Source organism: Herpailurus yagouaroundi, unplaced genomic scaffold, assembly GCF_014898765.1.
Source record: "Herpailurus yagouaroundi ecotype Mexico unplaced genomic scaffold, PumYag 160, whole genome shotgun sequence".
Taxonomy (NCBI): Eukaryota; Metazoa; Chordata; class Mammalia; order Carnivora; family Felidae; genus Herpailurus; species Herpailurus yagouaroundi.
Window position 1 is genome coordinate 1,851,739 of NW_024412401.1, and position 19,379 is coordinate 1,871,117.

Sequence of the window (19,379 nt, forward strand, 5' to 3'; positions counted from 1 at the left end):
AGTCAGACAGGATGCACACGTTCATTAGCTAATTGGGGACAGAACTAGCAGAACAGACGTTCCTCAATTCCTTCCTCAGTGTTCAACCAGACTTTTCATGTCTATTAATATAAATAACTTCCATTAGGACTTTTTCCATCTGATCTCACTTTAGCTCGTGACTACCCCCAAGAACAATTTATAGTATTACCACATTAATACAGCACCTCAGAAAAAATACAGAGGCAGGACACGTCTCTTTCCACCATGCTGTCTGTCTTCCACCGCTCCGGAAGGAGTCTATGGATCTGCAGTATTAGTAAAAATTCTGGATGTAAAAAACATAGGGCTTTTCATAATGATGTTGTCCAAACTTCCTCTGATTGTAACTATGGACACCATATGTTCAGTTAGACAGGATAAAAACCCATTTTAAATTGTAAATCTTGAACAATATAATGAAGCTTTTTCCCAGTAAAAAGAACAGACAAAAACTACGCCTGTTTCTTTCTTCGTGCACCATGAAACTTCTTATTTATTCACTCCAATTCTGCATTTACACAAAAGTGCTGTAATAAAATATCTGTACACTACTTCTGTTACAAATATAGATAATATTTAAAGTGACTTCATATATTCTAATGTAGGAGTTTCACGCTCTAAAATGGGAATGAACACATGATAATTCCTCACCAGTTGTCTCAATAAACAGCTCCATCTGTTTCCCTTAGTCTTAAACTATTGTATTATAAGATGTTAATATAAGGCAATGAAATGAAGTTATGTTAATCCCCTTAATTTTTCTATCAATTTACTGATGGCACACAACCAAAATAATTACTAACACATTGCTTTTTTCTCTGTCATTAAGATTAATAGTAATTGAAAACCAATTGCACAGCGCGCTAACACATTTTTAGTGTTGCATCGGTTACAACCAGCATTAAAGATTCTGAGAGACGTCTATGTTCCTCCGTGGTCAGCTTGGACGCGTTCTAGAGAAACTACAGTCAATAGCGGGTGGCATCACCACTGTACTTACAGAAACATGAAAATATTTTATCACAGGTCAAAAATAAAAATGAACATCAAGATTTGCATCAAACATTTTCTTTACAAACTTAGGGACACTGCTTCATTTAACTGCTATTTACTCAATCTTAGAAACCCATTTTAGGATAAAATGTATATGTGTATTTTAAAGGTGAGGAGATGCAATTTTTCTATAATATTCAATATTGTAACTACTGAGAGTATTTTTAAAGATTTTTCAATGGAAAAACTGTTTAATTTCCTTTTTTATTTAGCAATGGGGAGAGGAGTTGGACTGACAAAATGAGGCATTTTTTATGACACTTGAGATTTCTTCTTTATTTTATATTTTCATTTTTACCCTAATTTATTAAAGCCATTTCTCTTAGGTTAGCTTTAGACTATTTTTTTCTCTACTAACCAGTTCAGCGTATCGCATTTTCTGCAGATGTGATGACAAGTTGTCAGACATCTTTACAAACAAAGGCTGGATTTACCTATGCACACAGTCCTTCTCTTTAAGTGTACGTTCACAAGATCCAAGGAGAAAGGCAAAATGACACTAGGTGGTAAGAGAATCATTTCCACACGAGAAAAACAAATTTAGATGGTACTTCCCCCACCCAGAGTTTTGAAAAGCCTGCTGAAGACCGCAAGGGGAAAGGTGTCCACAAGACCCATTCTCTCCACGGTGTGGGAGGTGAGCGAGGGGTTGGTTGAGTTGACTCAACTCTGCAGTAGTCAGGAGAGAACCATCAAGGTGACAGTTCCTTTTGTCCGCTTAAGGATGGCAACAGCTTCTTCATGGGTCACCCCTTCCAGACTCTGCCCATTGACAGCAATGATCTGATCACCCCTTTTGAGACGCCCATCTTCCGACGCTGCTCCCTGCAATTATAAAGCAGACTTGTTTGCTTCTCAAAAAATGCTGCCTCGCAGCTACACAACAGAAAAAGATCTAAACAAGAATGTAAATTGCTCTGCATGTACACACACATTGCTTTCGAAGCTCCATGGGCGCTCCACAGCCATTAAGCAATGATGAACATACACAAAGGAGGTCTTGCTCCTGCATGGTTTTAACACTGAGATTCCAATTTTAGAGAGAATTTAGCAGTCAACAGATTAGTTGGATGGTTTTTGGCTGTTCAGCACAGCAGTTGGTGGGAAATCAAATTAATAAAGAATATTTGGGAATCTGCCTGGCAGCAACGATTTCATAGAATCCAGGATTTTTCATCCTGTCAAGAAGGCCTACAGAAGACGACAAAGGATTAGATACGAACAAAAGCAGCTTTACTGGACAAGGGCATCAGGCCACGGAGCCCAAAGGTCTACAGGAGCAGAAAGCCCGTATGCATGTTGACAAGGACTAAGCAGGATGCAAGTCCTACTAATTCTAAATGTAATTCTTTCTGGGGCTTTGAATAGGCCGCTCAAGCTGCTGGTTCTTTACTTCCTGAGGGTATGTGCAGTCTTCGCATTTCTTATGGGCCTTAAATGATTAAGATGAAACACAGACACTGCCGTTTGAAAAAGAATCCCATCTTAAGGCATGCTTACAGTAGGCAATTATGCAATTAAATATAAGATTAAAAATATGGAAAAGTTAATGAGGAATCCATAATGATGAAATTCTTAAAATATGTTCTAACTAGCATGCCTTAAATAAATTGTTCCCAGGCTGAGGAAAAGGACTGCATGAGTCTTCTAGTCACTGACAAATGCTGTTTGTATTTTTGGACATACCAATGGCTTTTAAAAAAATCTCGTAAATTAAGCCCATAACTAGGTTGCTGTAGATACAGTGCTTTAAATTGGTTAAAAATAATAATTCTTTTTCAAAATAATGGAATAAAACCTCCACATGTAGGCACTTTAAAGGACTATAGCGCTAACCTAGAGCAGCATCAAACTGTTCAATAGGTTGCCCATAAGGATTGCTCCTTTGCACTGTAAAATCCTGAGATTCCAGATTTTCTCCGTAGGAAATTATGTCCAATTTTGTAGCTCCTGAAGAAAATGTCTCAAGATCGAATTAATAATAATTATGTGGGTTTGGATTATTTTAAACAGCACCAACGTTGTGATAAACTTATTCTCAACATCCTTAAATCAGAACACTTACTGTATATACAACTATATACACTTTTTTAAGAAATCGAATCCCCGGGCTACAAATAGCTGATTTACTGTAGGTGTAGCTACAGTAGCAGGTTAGATATTATTGAATCTGTGTAGCTATTTTATGTACTTTCCTGTGTCTATTTAGCATTTCACAACAAAAAAAAAAAATGCAAAGAAAAATAAATGCCAGCCCTCTACAGCATACATATTTAAAATGTCCCATTTTCAAAAGACATTCAATCATAGGCGACCTGTTTTCAAAGGACAAAAAAAATCAGGTCTTACTGTCTAACTAAAGTTCATTAATATTTTTATTGCATGTTGTCAAGAGTTCCCATGGAATTTCAATTTGAGCCTCTTTTCCTTTAAACATAACTAAGCCTCAAATTGGACAAAAATATTTAATGACCTGTTCCTGAAGGGAGTTCCAAAAGAAAATGATCAACTGTTAACCATTTGGCGTTACCTCAGGCCATAAACTAATAAGCCAGCTGCTGACCACTATTAATGAATGTTTAGGGGGGAAGGGGGAGGTTGACATTCGCAAGCTTACCTTCGCAAACACTGTTTTAACATAAATGGGTAAGTCTCCATGAGGGCTGCCATATCCTCCTACTATACTGAAGCCTAAGCCATCTGGTCCTCGGTCTAGTGTAATAGATTTACACTGAGGAGGCCTACAGCAAATGGAAGGAAAAAAAGGGTTTTCTGATTTTCAAAATCAAATCTGTAAGTTATGGATTATGTGACATCCACCTAGAACCAGGAAAATTCTCTGTGCTACTGACAATGAGTATATTGCGGGTATTTTGGGGATGCTTAAACTGTCAGTGCATGCCGGTCTCAGTATTTTAAATTTACATAATCTGCCAAAATCCTACTTAACACACCCTAATTCTATTACTCATCTAAAGTTCCCTTACACTAACATGTTCATGACATGATCCCCCTGCATGCATGCACATTCTTTTTCCCATTTATTTAAAGGGAGATGGCTTAAAGTACAGAGGACTATCGTGGAAAAGGCATAAACATCAGTATTCCCAAGCTCAGAGAAAAAAGTCGATTTCTAACAATGTAGAGGCTGCATCAAATTATTTAAAAGACTTTAAGATGTTCCTCTCTCCCCCTCTCGTTTTTTTTTTTTTTTTTTTTTTTTTTTTTTTTTAATTTTTGTCTTTGATGTTTATGAGACAGAGGCAGAGCGCAAGCAGGGGAGGGACAGAAGGAGAGAAAGGCACAGAATCCGAAGCAGGCTCCAGGCTCTGAGCTGTCTGCACAGAGCCCAATGCGGGGCTCAAACTCACGAACTGTGAGATCATGAACTGAGCTGAGGTCAGACACTCAGCTGACTGAGCCACCCAGGTACCCCTCTTCCCCTCTCTTTATGTTCTAATTCTTTTGTACTACATGTTGGGGGAAATGTGAATTTTTTTAAGTTTATTTATTTTTGAGAGACAGAGATAGAGCGTGAGCAGGCAAGGGGCAGAGAGAGAGGGAGACATAGAATCTGAAGCAGGCTCCAGGCTCTGAGCTGTCAGCACAGAGCCCTACGTAGGGTTCAAACCCATGAACCATGAGATCATGAATCGAGCTGAAGTCGGACGCTCAACTGACTGAGCCACCCAGTTCTGGAGCCCCGGAACTGTGAATTTTTTAATCAAAATTATCATTTATTAAATGAGTTGGCAATACTGGAATTTAAAAGGGATAGCTTTGATCGGTTCCATATCACACAGGGTAGTGACATCAAGAATAAAATGCGCCCCCCCGCCCCCAAAAGAAAACTCAGGGCAGTGGCATGCTATGTACCTATGCCTGATAAACTGAATCCATGCCATAATTACCTGACAGTTTAAAAAACTCATCTCCTATTATTTCACCTTGAGGTGAGTGGTAGGGACATAGAAACCATAACATGAGCTCACCCTAAATCATCCTGAAATATACCGCTTGACGTGAGCCCCGTGAAAGGGATACTAGAACCAGCAGGCTCCTGCTGGTGACTCGTGACCACACTCACGTCTCCTCCAGCAACTACCTGTACACGGGAGAAAGAGAGAGACAGAAACACACGTTCAGGTGGCCAGGGCCACATCAGTGATTTTTCTTCAAAAATAACTTTTGGATTAAAACATGTACTTTAATGTCCACTTAATCATTTCTGTTAACTTCATATTCAACCGAAAAGAAATTCCACAAGGTCCAGAGGCCTCTTCAGCTGACAGTAAAAATACTTTAGTAATTCAATTCTACAAAGTTTTTTTTTTTTTGATGTTTTTCAAAGGTGGTCTCATATGCAGTTATTTTTTAAAGATCTTCAGACTACAAAGCCACTCACACCACTTAAAATTCTAGCAATTAACTGTTTACCACTAAGGCCTTGCATATATCCCTTTAGATATAAAATATGAAGCAATAAACACATCAGGATAAAATGTTTCTTACATGCTTTCTTGGAACGCTCGATGTAATCATCTGTGTTCAAGGGAAATATTAAATACAATAGCATCAGGAGATTTAGGCAGTTTTACTGCCTTACTGTGAAAGCTCATGTGTCAAGCTAACCACACTGCGAAGAGTGGTCGGGATGCCAACTCTTACCTGCATTTCAATGGAGCCAGAGGCATTTTTCAGTAAGTTAACTGCTTGGGTATGAGTCATCCCCTCAGTGGATGTGCCACAGATAGTGACGATCCTGTCCCCAACCTGCAAGGGAGAAAAGAAAATAGACATCTGCGAAGGCAGCCATGGAGAGTGGGACCCTGAGACCTAAACAGTCATTTCCTTCTCTGCCTTGAACATCACACACACAGTGCTCCCAGCAACTGAAACACAATCAAGGAAACCCAATCATTTCAAGAAGGAGTGATGATAAAAAGAAGCTGTACATAATGACTGAGTTCTAGAAGTCTCTGGGGGAAGGGGGAAAATCACTCATCCCTTGTTCATTTCTCCTCAGGAGGCACTGCTTCCTATTATAGAATAAAATACCTGCTATCAATTAAAAAAATTTCTTTGGACATTATTATTTAAACATTAGCTGTGTCTCTAAGTCGGGAGTTGGCAAACAATGGCCCGTGGGCCAAGTGTGGCCCACTGCTCGTTGTGGTGGACAAAGTCTGGGTGGAAGACAGCCATGCTTACTCAGTTGTCTGCACAGGGCAGAGAAGAGTGGCTGCAACAGAGACCATCTGTCCCACAAAGACAAAAGTATTCACTTCCGGCCCTGCACGGCAAAGTTTTCCACTGGGTGCAACCATCAATTTTAAAGTGTCAGTCACAAATGTAGTTATCAAAATAGACTCCATCATTTCTAGTTTAGAGACTATTTAAACTAAGACGTGGCTATGTCTTGAGACCCTTTTTGACACGAGGCCACACAGATTTTACTGGAATATCCACGTAATTTTCGGGCTGGACATTTAGTGTAAATTTCATCACAGTGTTCTATGCTAGCATAATCCCTCAACTTTGAAGCAAGTTTTGTACGGTTTTACAACATAGGTCACATTTATAGTAAACTTCTGCAAAACTGAAGATCAACCACAACCTACGTGATAGTTTTCAATTTAATAAAGTTAAATTGGCATCTGAGCCAGTGACACGTGTAAGGAAAAACTTCACTTCATACTGGTATTCTGAAAACACTTTGTTTTCTTTTAACTTCTTTCACAGACCTTCAAACAAGTAAAAAAAATATATATATTATATTTATAATATAATATTTTTTTTTTTTTTTTTTTTTTTTTTATATATATTAAGAATATATATATATATATATATTAAGAAATGATGGTAAATCTTCCCAGCTCATTTACTTGTCAATTTGCATACAGCAGGAAATTCTCCTCTCTTACTTCTCTTCACCTTTTACTCCAAGCAAGCCCTCCTGTGGCTGGACTAGCGGATTTAAAAGCAGAATCAGACATTTAAAACTGCCTGCCACAGCTGGGAGGATTCAAAGGGTTTATAAAAACTGCCAGCTTTGTCAGGGCCGCCAGGGTTATTAGTAGAACTTACTCTGAGTTTTTGGGTCTGAGCTGCAACTCCATTTGGGTGCATCATTGCAATAAATATAGGAACATCACCAAGAGGGCTGCCCACTCCTCCAGCAATGCTGATTCCCAGGGAGTCAGCAGGCCCCTGCCATGGAAGAGATTAAAATATTTTTTTGGTCAATGTGGTATTTTATTTTTTAAATTTTTTTTTCAACGTTTATTTATTTTTTGGGACAGAGAGAGACAGAGCATGAATGGGGGAGGGGCAGAGAGAGAGGGAGACACAGAATTGGAAACAGGCTCCAGGCTCCGAGCCATCAGCCCAGAGCCTGACGCGGGGCTCGAACTCACGGACCGTGAGATCGTGACCTGGCTGAAGTCGGACGCTTAACCGACTGCGCCACCCAGGCGCCCCTGTCAATGTGGTATTTTAAATTGATGTTTGGTTTCTTTGACACAATATCATCCAGTTCACTTAGGTCTTTGAGGCGTGAGGAAAATGAAGCTCAAGAAAGCTGCATTATTTCATGTGACACGGGTCCTTAGCAGGACTTAGGAAAATGAGCATCCTTCCAGGAAATGAAAGAAATTAAAACACATTAAATGAAAATCATATCATTATGGGATGACGGAAAGAAAGCAGGTAAACTGGTGAACTGAAGGACCCCAGTTTTGGAATCAGAAAGGTCTGCATTCAAAGCCAGGAACCCACACTTACAAATATTGGGCCCGATGAAGTTCAGCCCTCTTAATGAGTAACTAGGCCATCACCGATGAAATGGAGATTAGAGCACCCCTCAGAAAAGGCTGCAGAAAATATTAAATGAGATGGTGACAGCCTGATGTGTCTATGAGAATTTTCAGCATATAGAAAAGGCTCAATAAATTGTAGCTGGTTTTATGTTCTCTCTGTGGATGGCGGTCAGGGAAATCTGTTTCATGAGAATAAGAAATAGCTGTTGAAAGCCAAGGCTCACTTATGAGAAGCGAGAGATGGAGTGATCATTTGTGTGGGACTCAGTGGATGCCAGTTTGGGTAATACAGGATATGCCAACAAAGATTTTCAAACAAGGTCCAGTGAAGACTGAATTGTGCTACTTTCCACTGTATTTCAGACATAATTGTTCAGATGGCATGGTAAAATAGTAAGACTGCTAATAGGAAAATATATATGCAGATGCCTCTGAAGTTTCAACAGAATATATTGTTTTCTCTTCCCGAAGTTACCCTTTTCATTTCTTTTAAAAAAAAAATTTTTTTTTAATGTTTATGTATTTTTTTGAGAGACAGAGAGAGCGTGAGTGGGGGAGGGGCAGAGAGAGAGGGAGACACAGAATCCAAAGCAGGCTCCAGGCTCCAAGCTGTTGGCACAGAGCCCGATGCAGGACTTGAACCCATGAACTGCAAGATCATGACCTGAGCAGAATTCAGACACTTAACAGACTGAGTCACCCAGGCACCCCATTACCTTTTTTATTTCAACTGTCCTTAATCCCTGTATTTCAGATGCCACTGTAAAGGTGAAAAAAGAATAGGGTTATTAAATTATTTTATGTTCAACTACATTTTAGTCAATGCCTGAAACTGGATGCAACTAAATGAGACACACTATTTTTTTTTTTTTGAAAGGGGGGGTATTCAAAGTTGCCAGTACACATGACTTAATCCATCTCACATAGGGACTCTTTATTTTTCCAGTTGGAAAAATATGCACACCATCCCATTTCTTCCTTCTTATTTTATTCATTGATTATATAACTGCATAATCCACCTTGAATGAGTCAAGGATAGAATAAGCTTTGGACAGAAAGACACATGTGCACAGCTGAGAAAAATAAAAGTCATGGATACATTAAAAGGAATTCATGGACCTAAGTGGCTAAATTTCTAGAATATTAGTCACATTGCAAACAGAGACTGCCATATGGTTAGTTCTTCAATTTGAACAACTTTCAACCAATGCTCCAAGCCAAAAAACACTCTGCATCATGGTTTCATGTAATTAAAACACAGGAGGATCATACTAATTTTCTCAATCAAAATTTTGCAGTCTTCATGGAAAAGAAGGCTTCACTTAATGGTATCTTCTGAATTATTGGTGTTAAACAGAAAAAGGAAATGAAAATCAAGTGCACCAGTCTTCTTAGTAAGAAAAAAATTACAGAATCCTGATTTTAATGTTTAGCATAGCTCATAGAAAAAACAACAAATGGAAAAACTGCCAAAGAACAAAGGCACAGCTTCACGTTCAGATTTTTGGTCGACGCACACCTTGGCACCTGTATTAATGTACAGAATGATTTAGGGAAAGAGAGCTCAAAGGTAAGAGCTCTGAGACAGGGGAAAAAAACAACAGTGTTGGTTACCAAAATTCAAACCAGTAAATCATGTTTAAAGTATCAAACCGATCTTACATGCATTCTTCTTCAAACTACTTTCCAGTGACTCCGATGTACTGGATCCAGAAAGTGGAAAAGTGAATGATGACAGGCTGCCTTCACTCATCTACAAATACACAATAATTATTCTAGAAAGTTTTGGAGGTAATTATACTGCATAAATACCACTTATTTCGGAATTCAATTCTTTTTTAATGCATCTAGAGAGAAATACCTCTTAAACAACAGTGGCATTTGATAATTAGAAGGGCACTTTAAATAGTTTCTATTCATTTTTTTTTCCATATTACAGAAGAATTTTCCTAGTGGCATAAAAAACGAAAGCTAAAAGAATAGATGAGGCAGATTCCAACCCAACTAAAATTTTAGTGGATTTTCATAATCTCATTCAAGCGAACCCTCTCTAGGTGGAAACGGATGTTGTACATAGACTGGGGCTTATGCAAACTGTAAAATCAGGGCCAGTCAATTGGAGATGAATGGTAGTCCTGAGGAGGTGAAGAAGGGGCCTTTCTGGACCAGTGATGGAAGTGGGCTTCTGTCATCAGAAGACAACTGAGGAGAGTCATGAACAAATGTGGTTTGTTCAACTTAAATGGGAGTTTTTCCGCTGAATATTGATAAATGTTTGTTATATACTTTAAAAACGTGTCATCTTGGTAGGCTTTACATCCACTAATTGGTTAACGTATGTAATTATGGGAACAGAAAAGCAGAATTGTTGACTTCAAGTTCCTTAGAATGACTTACAAACTACTCAAGAGCCACACCTTGTTTACCTGTCCCTCTCAGCAGGTGCCCCTCCCTCAGACTCCCCACCTCACTCCTGGGGCCAGAGGGCCAGGCCTGGGTATGCCCCCCCTAGGCAGCCCCACCTTCGGGGCCATCGCCAAGTCCCTTTTGGCATGCAGACCACATCACCCTGATGAATCCCACAGCTACCCACCTGGCTGCTTTGAGAAGGCCTCCTCTCCGAATGGAATGGACCTGCTTTGATTCTTCCGACTTCCAAGGTTACCGTGCCCAGGGAACACTAGGGGAGTGGTTGTTTTATGAAAAAGTTCAATTAAAACGCTCCATTTATCGTCAGCAGTACGTAATATTCTTTAAGACTAGGTTTTTGAAAGGACCCTCGTTGTGGGGTTTCCACAGTCAAGGATGCCTCCAATGCTTTGTGGAAAGAGACTTTCCTAAAACACAAAACTAGTAACAGCAAGCAGCAGCAACACCCAGTGTCTGCCTCACGACCTCATGATTTACATGGAGACTGTTTCTGCTGAGGAAGAGAGAAACGGAGAATCAAGCCATCAACGCAGGAAACCTACTGGTTCAGATAGGCCAAGTGTACTAACTAACCAGGGCTTAACAAACAAAACAGAAACAACAGAACAACCGTGTCCTTAACCGATAACTGGGCAAACTCTTTACTGCCACACTGGACCTGAACAGACCTATGACACAACACTGAAATAAGCCACACTGCTATAAACACAAAATAAGAATGAAGACAACTTCCCTGTGACCTTTGCGAAATAAATCATAGGCGTGCAAAAGACACCAGGTAGTCTAATGTGAAAGCACAATGAGGTGTCTGAGATCCTGGGCTTCTGGAAGTAGACGCACTGGTTTAAATCCTACTGTGATTCACTAGCTATGTGACCTTAATGGATGTCAACCTTGACAAGGCTTTTCTGTGACATTTAATAACAGAAAAGACATTATATATTAAAGCGCTATTACAGATTGTTCAGAAATTGCCACTAAGAATGTATCTCATTTGAGACATTTTAAATAAAGAGAATTCAGTGCTTATTTGACCGTGGTAGCCCAATTAGTTCGCCCTCCTTCCCCCATGCCCCGCATACTCACTGTTGGCCTCTGAGGTTTACCTTCAGCAAAGCAGCCACAGCTTCCTGGGTGGCATCACGGACATCTTCTCCATTCACCGTTAAAATCTGGTCCCCCTGCACCAGTCTCCCGTCAGCATCTGCAATCCCTCCTTTGACAATGTCGGATACAAATACTCCACTATCACTTCTGCAAACATAATTTTGAATTTGAACATGACTGTTTTTCCGCCACTGGAATGTACTGCTTACTTTTTGAAAAGAGAACATTTTTTAACTAAAAACTTGACTTTTAGTTTGATGACTTTAAAAGTTTGTTTTCAGCAACACAGGGGCAACATTATTAGAATTATTTTCTATGATAATAATAGCTTATGTCTTATAGTATTTCATAGATTAAACGTATGTTTCATAAGCATATTTATTCTTCAACAATTATATAGTGTGAGGTGAAGTGGCTACTATTATTTTCTCATTTTATGGGTCACAGTTACTAAATAGCAAGAATGGGACTTTAGAGTTAGTTCTTGGGTGCTAAGTCTATTGCTCTTTCTACACCATAATGAAGCCCTGAATGAATATTGAGCTGTGGCAGCATAAATATGTTGGTATTATCATCAACATCATTAACATTATTGAAAATAAATAGCGGGGCACCTGGATGGCTCAGTTGGTTAAGCGGCCGACTTCGGCTCAGGTCATGATCTCACAGTCTGTGAGTTCAAGCCCAGCATTGGGCTCTGTGCTGACAGCTCAGAGCCTGGAGCCTGCTTCGGATTGTGTCTCCCTCTCTCTCTGCCCCTCCTCTGCTCACGTGCTGTCTCTCTCAAAAATACATAAAGATTAAAAAAAAATTTAAAAAAGAATCACCTTTTGGCAAACATCATAGGAATAATTAATTCAGGCAAGAAAACATTCATGGACAATGAAACTCATGGGCAAAAGCAGGATGAAAAACTGGATAATCCTAAAGTCTCAAAACAGCTCCACAAAGAATATTTACTGATGATAAAGGGAAAGGAGAACTTCTTAGTGGAGAGGCCTGGAACATAGCACCTTAGCCAAGAGATCAAAATCAACATCCCCAGTGCAGAAAGACACCATGTGCCCCCTGGTGGGATGCGTGAAAGGGGCAACGCTCCGTGTCTGTGATATTCCTGCCAAGGATGACTGACCTACCCTCACATGAGCAACCGCAGGCAAACCGGCAGATCCAAACAGCGGATGTGTTCTATAAAATAACTGACTTCTGGGGCACCTGGCGGCTCAGTCGTTTAAGCAGCCGACTTCCACTGCTTAAGGTCCGCTTATGAGGTCACGATCTCATAGTTCGTGAGTTCGACCCCCACGTCAGGCTCTGTGCTGACAGCTCAGAGCCTGGAGCCTGCTTCCGAGTCTGTGTCTCCCTCTCTCTCTGCCCCTCCCCTACTTGTACCCTATCTCTCTCTCAAAAATAAAATAGAAACATAAAAAAAGAAAATAAATAGTGAATGTGTACCTTAAACTGAAACCATTTTTTTAAGTATCATTCCTGTGATGTCTTTTATTTTAAATGGATTACTCTTACAATCTAACTTTCGTGCAAGATGGATTTATGCAAAATGAACTAATACTAATCTTATTCCAACCTTCCTTCCATTCATAAAACTACAAAACTATCAGCATTTTCTTGCTGACATAAAACATAACCGTAACTGCAGTGAAAGTGCAGTCACATAACTTCTTGTCAAGGTCAGAACCTCAAATGCACCATTTCCCCATCTGATCCTCTGGCTTTGCTATCTTTAGCATAAAGGTGTTGGAATTTACTGGATTATGAATTGGTTGATACTTATCTATAAATATTTAAATAAATTAGGTACTGAATTCACCAATTTACCACCTGGCCTCTTACTTTCTGTTCCCTTCTGATGGCAAGCTTCTGCTCAAGCCAGTCCTCCCTAGAATATCCTCCACTCCCTGCGCACAGATTATCACTTATCACTTTCAGCCTCAGCTCCGGCACCTCTTTTCTGAGCAGTTTCTCTAATCTGCTTCCTCAAATAGAGTCATTTGTCCCTTTATGCTGCCACAGCTCCCCCACCATATGGTTTGGTCACTCATCAATGGAATCCTTCTTTGCAGGAACATATTTAATTCTCATTTACCAAACTGTGAGTTTTTTGAGACCAGGAACCATATCTTATTTAACTTTGTTCCCCAGAACCTAATGTCTTCCCTGGCACACAGCAGGTACTCAAGAAATACCAAACATCTTTTTGTCTAGTACCTTCAAAATCCCCCAAAGTACTAACTTAAAAAGTTCAAAAGTGAGGTTGTTTGGTGCTCCGTTACTGAATGGGCTGATAGCAGCTGCCTACAGAACACCAGCGCCTGGGAGAAGTCTACTACTGTTAATATTCTTTAAAAGAAGTGACATTCAATCATTTCCAAAAGGTCACTGGGTTTGCCCTTGTCGGTCATACCTTTTCCCAACAATACTTAATCCCAGGCCTTTCCCCGGCTTCTTGTGTAGCTCAATAGTGAGGGTATCACACACATGCTCCTCCTTGTAGGGGGCCTCATCTCTGTACAGCGTCAGGCGTACTCTGTGTGGCGTCTGTCTCAGGACATTTATTGCTTCATCATGTGTGGCCTTTCTCAAGTCAATTCCATTCACCTGGACAGACACAGGACACTGTGAGGACCCGGGTGAGTCAAATAAAGAAAAAGCAAGAATGGGGGGGCTGATGAGGGGGAGACGAGAGGAGGAGGAAAGAGGAAGTGAAAGAAACAGAGACCACCCTCCCCAGAATAGCTCTTTCTTTGTTAATTATAAAGGTATTCTGTACCTCTAAAATCTGATCTCCAGCCCAGAGTCTCCCGTCTTTACACGCTGCTCCTTCTTCATAAACTTCGTGGATAATAATGGCACCCTAAGGGCCCAAACAAAATATGCTTTATCGCATCCTCCCTAGGACTGATGAGCAAAAATAAAAGGAAAACACACTGTACTTTCAAAAATAATGCTAAGGGTTCTATACTCACTGGATCCAGAGTGAGTCATATCAAATTTCAAAGAAACGTGTAATGCGATTTTCAAAGAAGTTTATATTTATATATTTTTTCCAATGATAGGGAGGTTTAAAGAAAAAAAATTATGGGGGCGCCTGGGTGACTCAGCTGGTTATGTGTCCAACTTCGGCTCAGGTCATGATCTCATAGTTCGTGGGTTTGAGCCCCATGTCAGGCTCTGGGCTGACAGACCAGAGCCTGGAGCCTGCTTCAAATTCTGTGTCTCCCTCTCTCCCTGCCCCTCCCCCGCTCTTACTCTGTCTCTCAAAAGTAAATAAACATTAAAAAAAATGATGAAACATATAAATCATACATATGTATATATAATAGATAGACATCACCTTTCCTATCTGCAAATGAAAATGATAGATATACATCATCTTTCCTATCCACAAATGCGATTACTAGATTTTAGAAGATTTTTGACCTTTAGAAAATGTTGTTCATGACTTTTCAAACTCCTCAGTATGGGACTGACCCAACCATATCCCATTAGTAATAAAGGAAATTAAAATATGGCAAAGACTGGAAAACTGATGGACCTATTTTGACCTAAAAGTCACGATCGCGAGTGTAACTATCTTAGTGAGTCGGTATTCACTTCCTCAAATACAAATCCCAGTACTAAATTTCTGGTATTTGCTCTACAAATGAAAACAACGGTGAATGATGCATTTTTCTAAGCCTTTATATTTCATTTAATAGAACTGATAAAAACCCCCCGGACAGTGATCTCTCAGGTGCACTGAGGTTGCCTGAGTAACCGAAGAATCTCTGTGTATCTGAGTGTCCTCACCAGCAGAGTGTCGGACCCTCCAACAATGCTCAGGCCCAGCCCTGTTCGCCCTTTGGAAATCTCAATTGTTGTTTCACAGCCTGGGATAATGGGGCAGGTTGCAGGATCAGAAGCAAAGATCGCTGGTGTTGATGATCTGCTTGTACCTAAAAATAAATTAAACATGAAATGAAATAGGATACAAATTGATTAGGTGGTATAAACAGCAAAGTCACCACACTGGTTGCCTTTGGGGGATGGAAAAGAAAAAGGGCCCAAGATTTGGGACAGCAAAACGTCAAATTTATCTTAATCTTTCAGTTATATTAAACAAAAAAAAAAATCGAACAAAATGATTACATCATCATTAATTAGGGTGATGAGTGCCAAGTTACTTTCTGCACTATTGTGTATTTTCTAAATCGCCCGAGATAATATGTATAAAAGCCCAAGGACAGAAAGTTGAACTGAACCTCTAGTGTCATGTTGATAGTCGACATTTCACTAGAGCCAAAAAACCTTCTCATGAAATTATGATTTGTAAAACTCAGAACTGTGATATGTGGCAGTAAACTAAAAACACATTCTGAGAAGACCAGAAAACACAAAAAGCACATCAATAATTCTAATCATGGTGCCCGCATTTCAGGGCTTTTTATGCTTTTGTTTTGGTTTTCCTTTTCTTCGTCTCCTAGAGCATCTCTTCTTACGTAATCAGATCTGTGTCTACATGCCCCAGGATTTACTGAGTTTATAAAACGTCAGGGGACCCCCACCCCCACAAGCAGTTTCGTTCTTTGTGTGTCTCGCGTGATATTTTACAAACTCAGATATTAAATCCTAGTGTATATATGCTCAGGACTGAAGACATAAGAACAGATCAGGAGAAAACAAGGAGAATATAATTTCACACCTTGTTTTATGATAGTCTTCATATCATATGTTTTATGATATCCCAAAGAGCATACAGCAAATGTGATGTTTTGAAGAAGTTAAGAGGGGTGCCTGGGTGGCTCAGTCAGTTAAGCATCTGACTTTGGCTCAGGTCACAATCTCATGGTTCATGAGTTCGAGCCCCACGTCAGGCTCTGTGGTGACAACTCAGAGCCTGGAGCCTGCTTTGGAATCTGTGACTCCCTCTCTCTGCCTCTCCCCCACTCTTGCTCTGTCTCTGTACGTCAAAAAATAAATAAATGTTAAAAAAAATTTTTAAATAAAATTTAAAAAATGAAAAAGTTAAGATACTCAATGAGTAGTTTAAGACAAGAGGCTCTTTTTAGGAATCGAAAACACACTAATTCTTGCTCCTGAAATGGTAAGAGTAGGTGTAAGATGTTTTCTTTTATGTTACATTTTCATTTAGCATTTCATATTTTTATAGACCGTGCTACTTACAGATTGATGACATAAAATTGAAAAATGAGAAAATTTTTGTAAAACCTTTTAACATTTCAGTGAATTACCCAGTCTTTCTAAATAAAGGATTACCTTCATCCCATATGTATTACTTTTTTTTTTTTATCTAACTATATTACATATGTTTTAAAAATTGCTGTTTCCCTAATTACCTGTCAAAAGAAGTTAATGTTTCAGACTGGAGGCCAAAAGATTTTTTCTCCCATCACAGAAAATGCCTACGTGGGGGTGCCTGGGTGGCTCAGTCAGCTAAGCGTCCGACTTTGGCTCAGGTCATGATCTCGCAGTTTGTGGGTTCGAGCCCCGCATCGGGCTCTGGGCTGACAGCTCAGAGCCTGGAGCCTGCTTTGGATTCTGTGTCTCCCTCTCTGCCCCATGCCCCCTTGCATGCTCGCTCTCTCTCTCTCTCAAAAACAAATTAAAAAATAAATTAAAAAAAAAAGAAAACGCCTATGTGTTTAAGTACTTTTTTCAATGCTGCAAAGCTTGAAATTTACGGTCTTACTTAAAAGTTAGTGAACTGTTGTCAAAAAGCAACTTAAAGGAAGGATTTGCCTCAATATGCCACATTGGTATTTTAATGGCACACACCAGTCTCATTCCACAGTCCACATACAACCACTTCATTTATTTTGACAGAATCAATTACACCCAAATGACAGAACTCAAATCAATTATGCTTACCATAGCAATAACTAGCACTTTGAAGAGTTTCTGGTAATGCCAGGCATTGTTCATTCCACAGGTAAAGAGATACCACTGTATTCATTTTACAGATTAGATCACTGAGGCTTTAGAGAAGTTAAATTATTTGCTCAATATAAAAAGGGGATATTCCAAATGTTGTTTACTTCATTAGTCAAACACCCAGAATCACAGGTACCTTCAGCAAAAGATCCTTGGAGAGCAAAGAGTGTCATTGCCTTGCTTTAGAGAGGAAGCAGCTGAGGCTCAGAGTGGCTGGATGGGTTTCCCAAGCCCGTATGGCTGGTTAGCGTACAGCCCACAGACTCCCTGCCTGGAAGTCCAGCACTCTTTCTTCAGGAGCTCATCTCTTTATACCATCTTGTCACCAAAGTGTTCCCTGTCTACGGCCTTTCAAACAGTGAGTTACATACAGGCAGGTGGCTCCCAAGTAGGAACCAGCTCTGAGGTTAAGTGCACCATACAAGCCCTTACTTCGGATGGACTCCGGTTCCGGGGAGCCAGAAGCTGGGGGCATCGGAGACAAGGAGCTGCTCTTTTCTCCACTGGCTGTACCAGCTGCTGAAGCAACAGCCTGGGAGTCTGGATTCTCAGCACGAATGGTAAGTTTCACTGTTGTCTTTGCTGTTTTCAAAAGGCTAATGAACTGGCGGGGTGTCGGTATGGCAGGGAAACAAAATTCAAAAGCAAATTAGTAGACATACCAGTAAGTCACTATTATAGTTGGAATCTCTTTCCTTGTCAGAACTTGAGGAGTCAAGAAAGAATGGTTGTAGTTTCAGAGTAAGGAAAACGATGCAACCAAAGAACTAAGCCAAAGGGAAAGTGAGAATACAGACGCATGGGTTAAAGGGTCCAACCTTAGACAATTATTAAAACTGAATTTAAAAAATGATTTAAGCTTCTTGCTGGCCAATGTAGAAACAAAAACATTTGCACACCAAATCTCACAAGAAACGCAGCTTTTTTTCTAGCACTTATATATGAAAGGCCTAAGTGAGTCTACTAGTAAGTACAGACATAGGGAATATTTATTGGAGCAAATATTCATAAAAATTCCTTTGATCTTAACACTAAGTTGATCTTTATTTAGAAATGCAAGTTTTTCTAAGGGAAAATGGAAATGATATTTATCAAAAACATCCACTGAACACCGGACTTACTAGGCAAGAGAAAATATCTTAACATCATTCCATCGGAAAATAGAAAACAGAAATTGGAGGATTTCCAAATAATCTCTTTTCTTCCTTAACGACATCGGTCTAACATAGCTACATGGTCCCAATTCCCTATGATCACATACACACAGACACACACAAACACTGGCCATGCCCACGGACGGGTTTACAGCGTTATTTGCTTTCTTTTGGAAAAGTACCTTTTCAACAGGATAGCCAACAACAACTTCATCATCTACAGCCAATATCTGATCTCCAACTTTCAGCCGTCCATCCTGAATGGAAACATGTACGATTTTGGGGTGATCTTATAGAAGTAATTCCCTTCTCCACCACTTTATGACCGTGAGAAAGCCTCACCTTGGCTGCTGCCCCGTGTTCTGTCAGACTCTTTATGATGACTCCGCTGAGCGTATCTTCTTCACTGATAGCAATGCCCAAACCCCCTTGATCCTAGAGAAATAGGAACAACTTAGAAGACTTGAAACAGATTAAATTTATCGAAAGGAAAGCTATGTGGCCATAACTTCTAAACATTATCTTCCACCCAAGGGCTAGAAAACTGATTAGAGCCATTCTAAAGTTCATTAATAAAAATCTCTTCTTAAGCAAACTTTCAAGTTTTTTAATGGGAAGGAATTCTCTTCCATCAACTATTCAAATGTATTCATTCCTCCCATATGTATACTGTTTCTAGTATATTTAGCATATATATCCAGTTACACATCTCCAGTAACTTTAGAAAAATATCCAGGGAACAAAATGCATTCAATAACTCAATAAACATACAACATTTGCCAATGTAGTTCTGTGTAACTGGCTGACGGCATAAGTCATTTAAAACCAAATCAAAGTATCCTGCTTC

The 19,379-nt window shown here is 39.7% G+C and overlaps 1 protein-coding gene across 11 annotated transcripts in view; it reads right to left on the minus strand.

Moving 5' to 3' along the window:
- Nucleotides 1–486: 486 nt before the first annotated feature.
- Nucleotides 487–19,379, minus strand: part of MPDZ (multiple PDZ domain crumbs cell polarity complex component) — a 143,373-nt gene continuing 124,480 nt past the window's right edge. For all 11 annotated transcript variants that reach the window (XM_040481243.1, XM_040481249.1, XM_040481247.1 and 8 more), the window contains 15 exons: nt 18,875–18,967; nt 18,715–18,789; nt 17,811–17,982; nt 15,237–15,382; nt 14,218–14,301; nt 13,852–14,045; nt 11,429–11,576; nt 10,486–10,572; nt 9,555–9,645; nt 8,609–8,652; nt 7,162–7,284; nt 5,743–5,847; nt 5,067–5,179; nt 3,692–3,815; nt 487–1,899 (listed from right to left, as the gene is read on the minus strand). In XM_040481243.1, the coding sequence (XP_040337177.1) occupies nt 1,753–1,899; nt 3,692–3,815; nt 5,067–5,179; nt 5,743–5,847; nt 7,162–7,284; nt 8,609–8,652; nt 9,555–9,645; nt 10,486–10,572; nt 11,429–11,576; nt 13,852–14,045; nt 14,218–14,301; nt 15,237–15,382; nt 17,811–17,982; nt 18,715–18,789; nt 18,875–18,967 (1,746 nt within the window). In that variant the 3' untranslated portion in view covers nt 487–1,752. The remainder of the gene's footprint in view (nt 1,900–3,691; nt 3,816–5,066; nt 5,180–5,742; nt 5,848–7,161; nt 7,285–8,608; nt 8,653–9,554; nt 9,646–10,485; nt 10,573–11,428; nt 11,577–13,851; nt 14,046–14,217; nt 14,302–15,236; nt 15,383–17,810; nt 17,983–18,714; nt 18,790–18,874; nt 18,968–19,379) is intronic.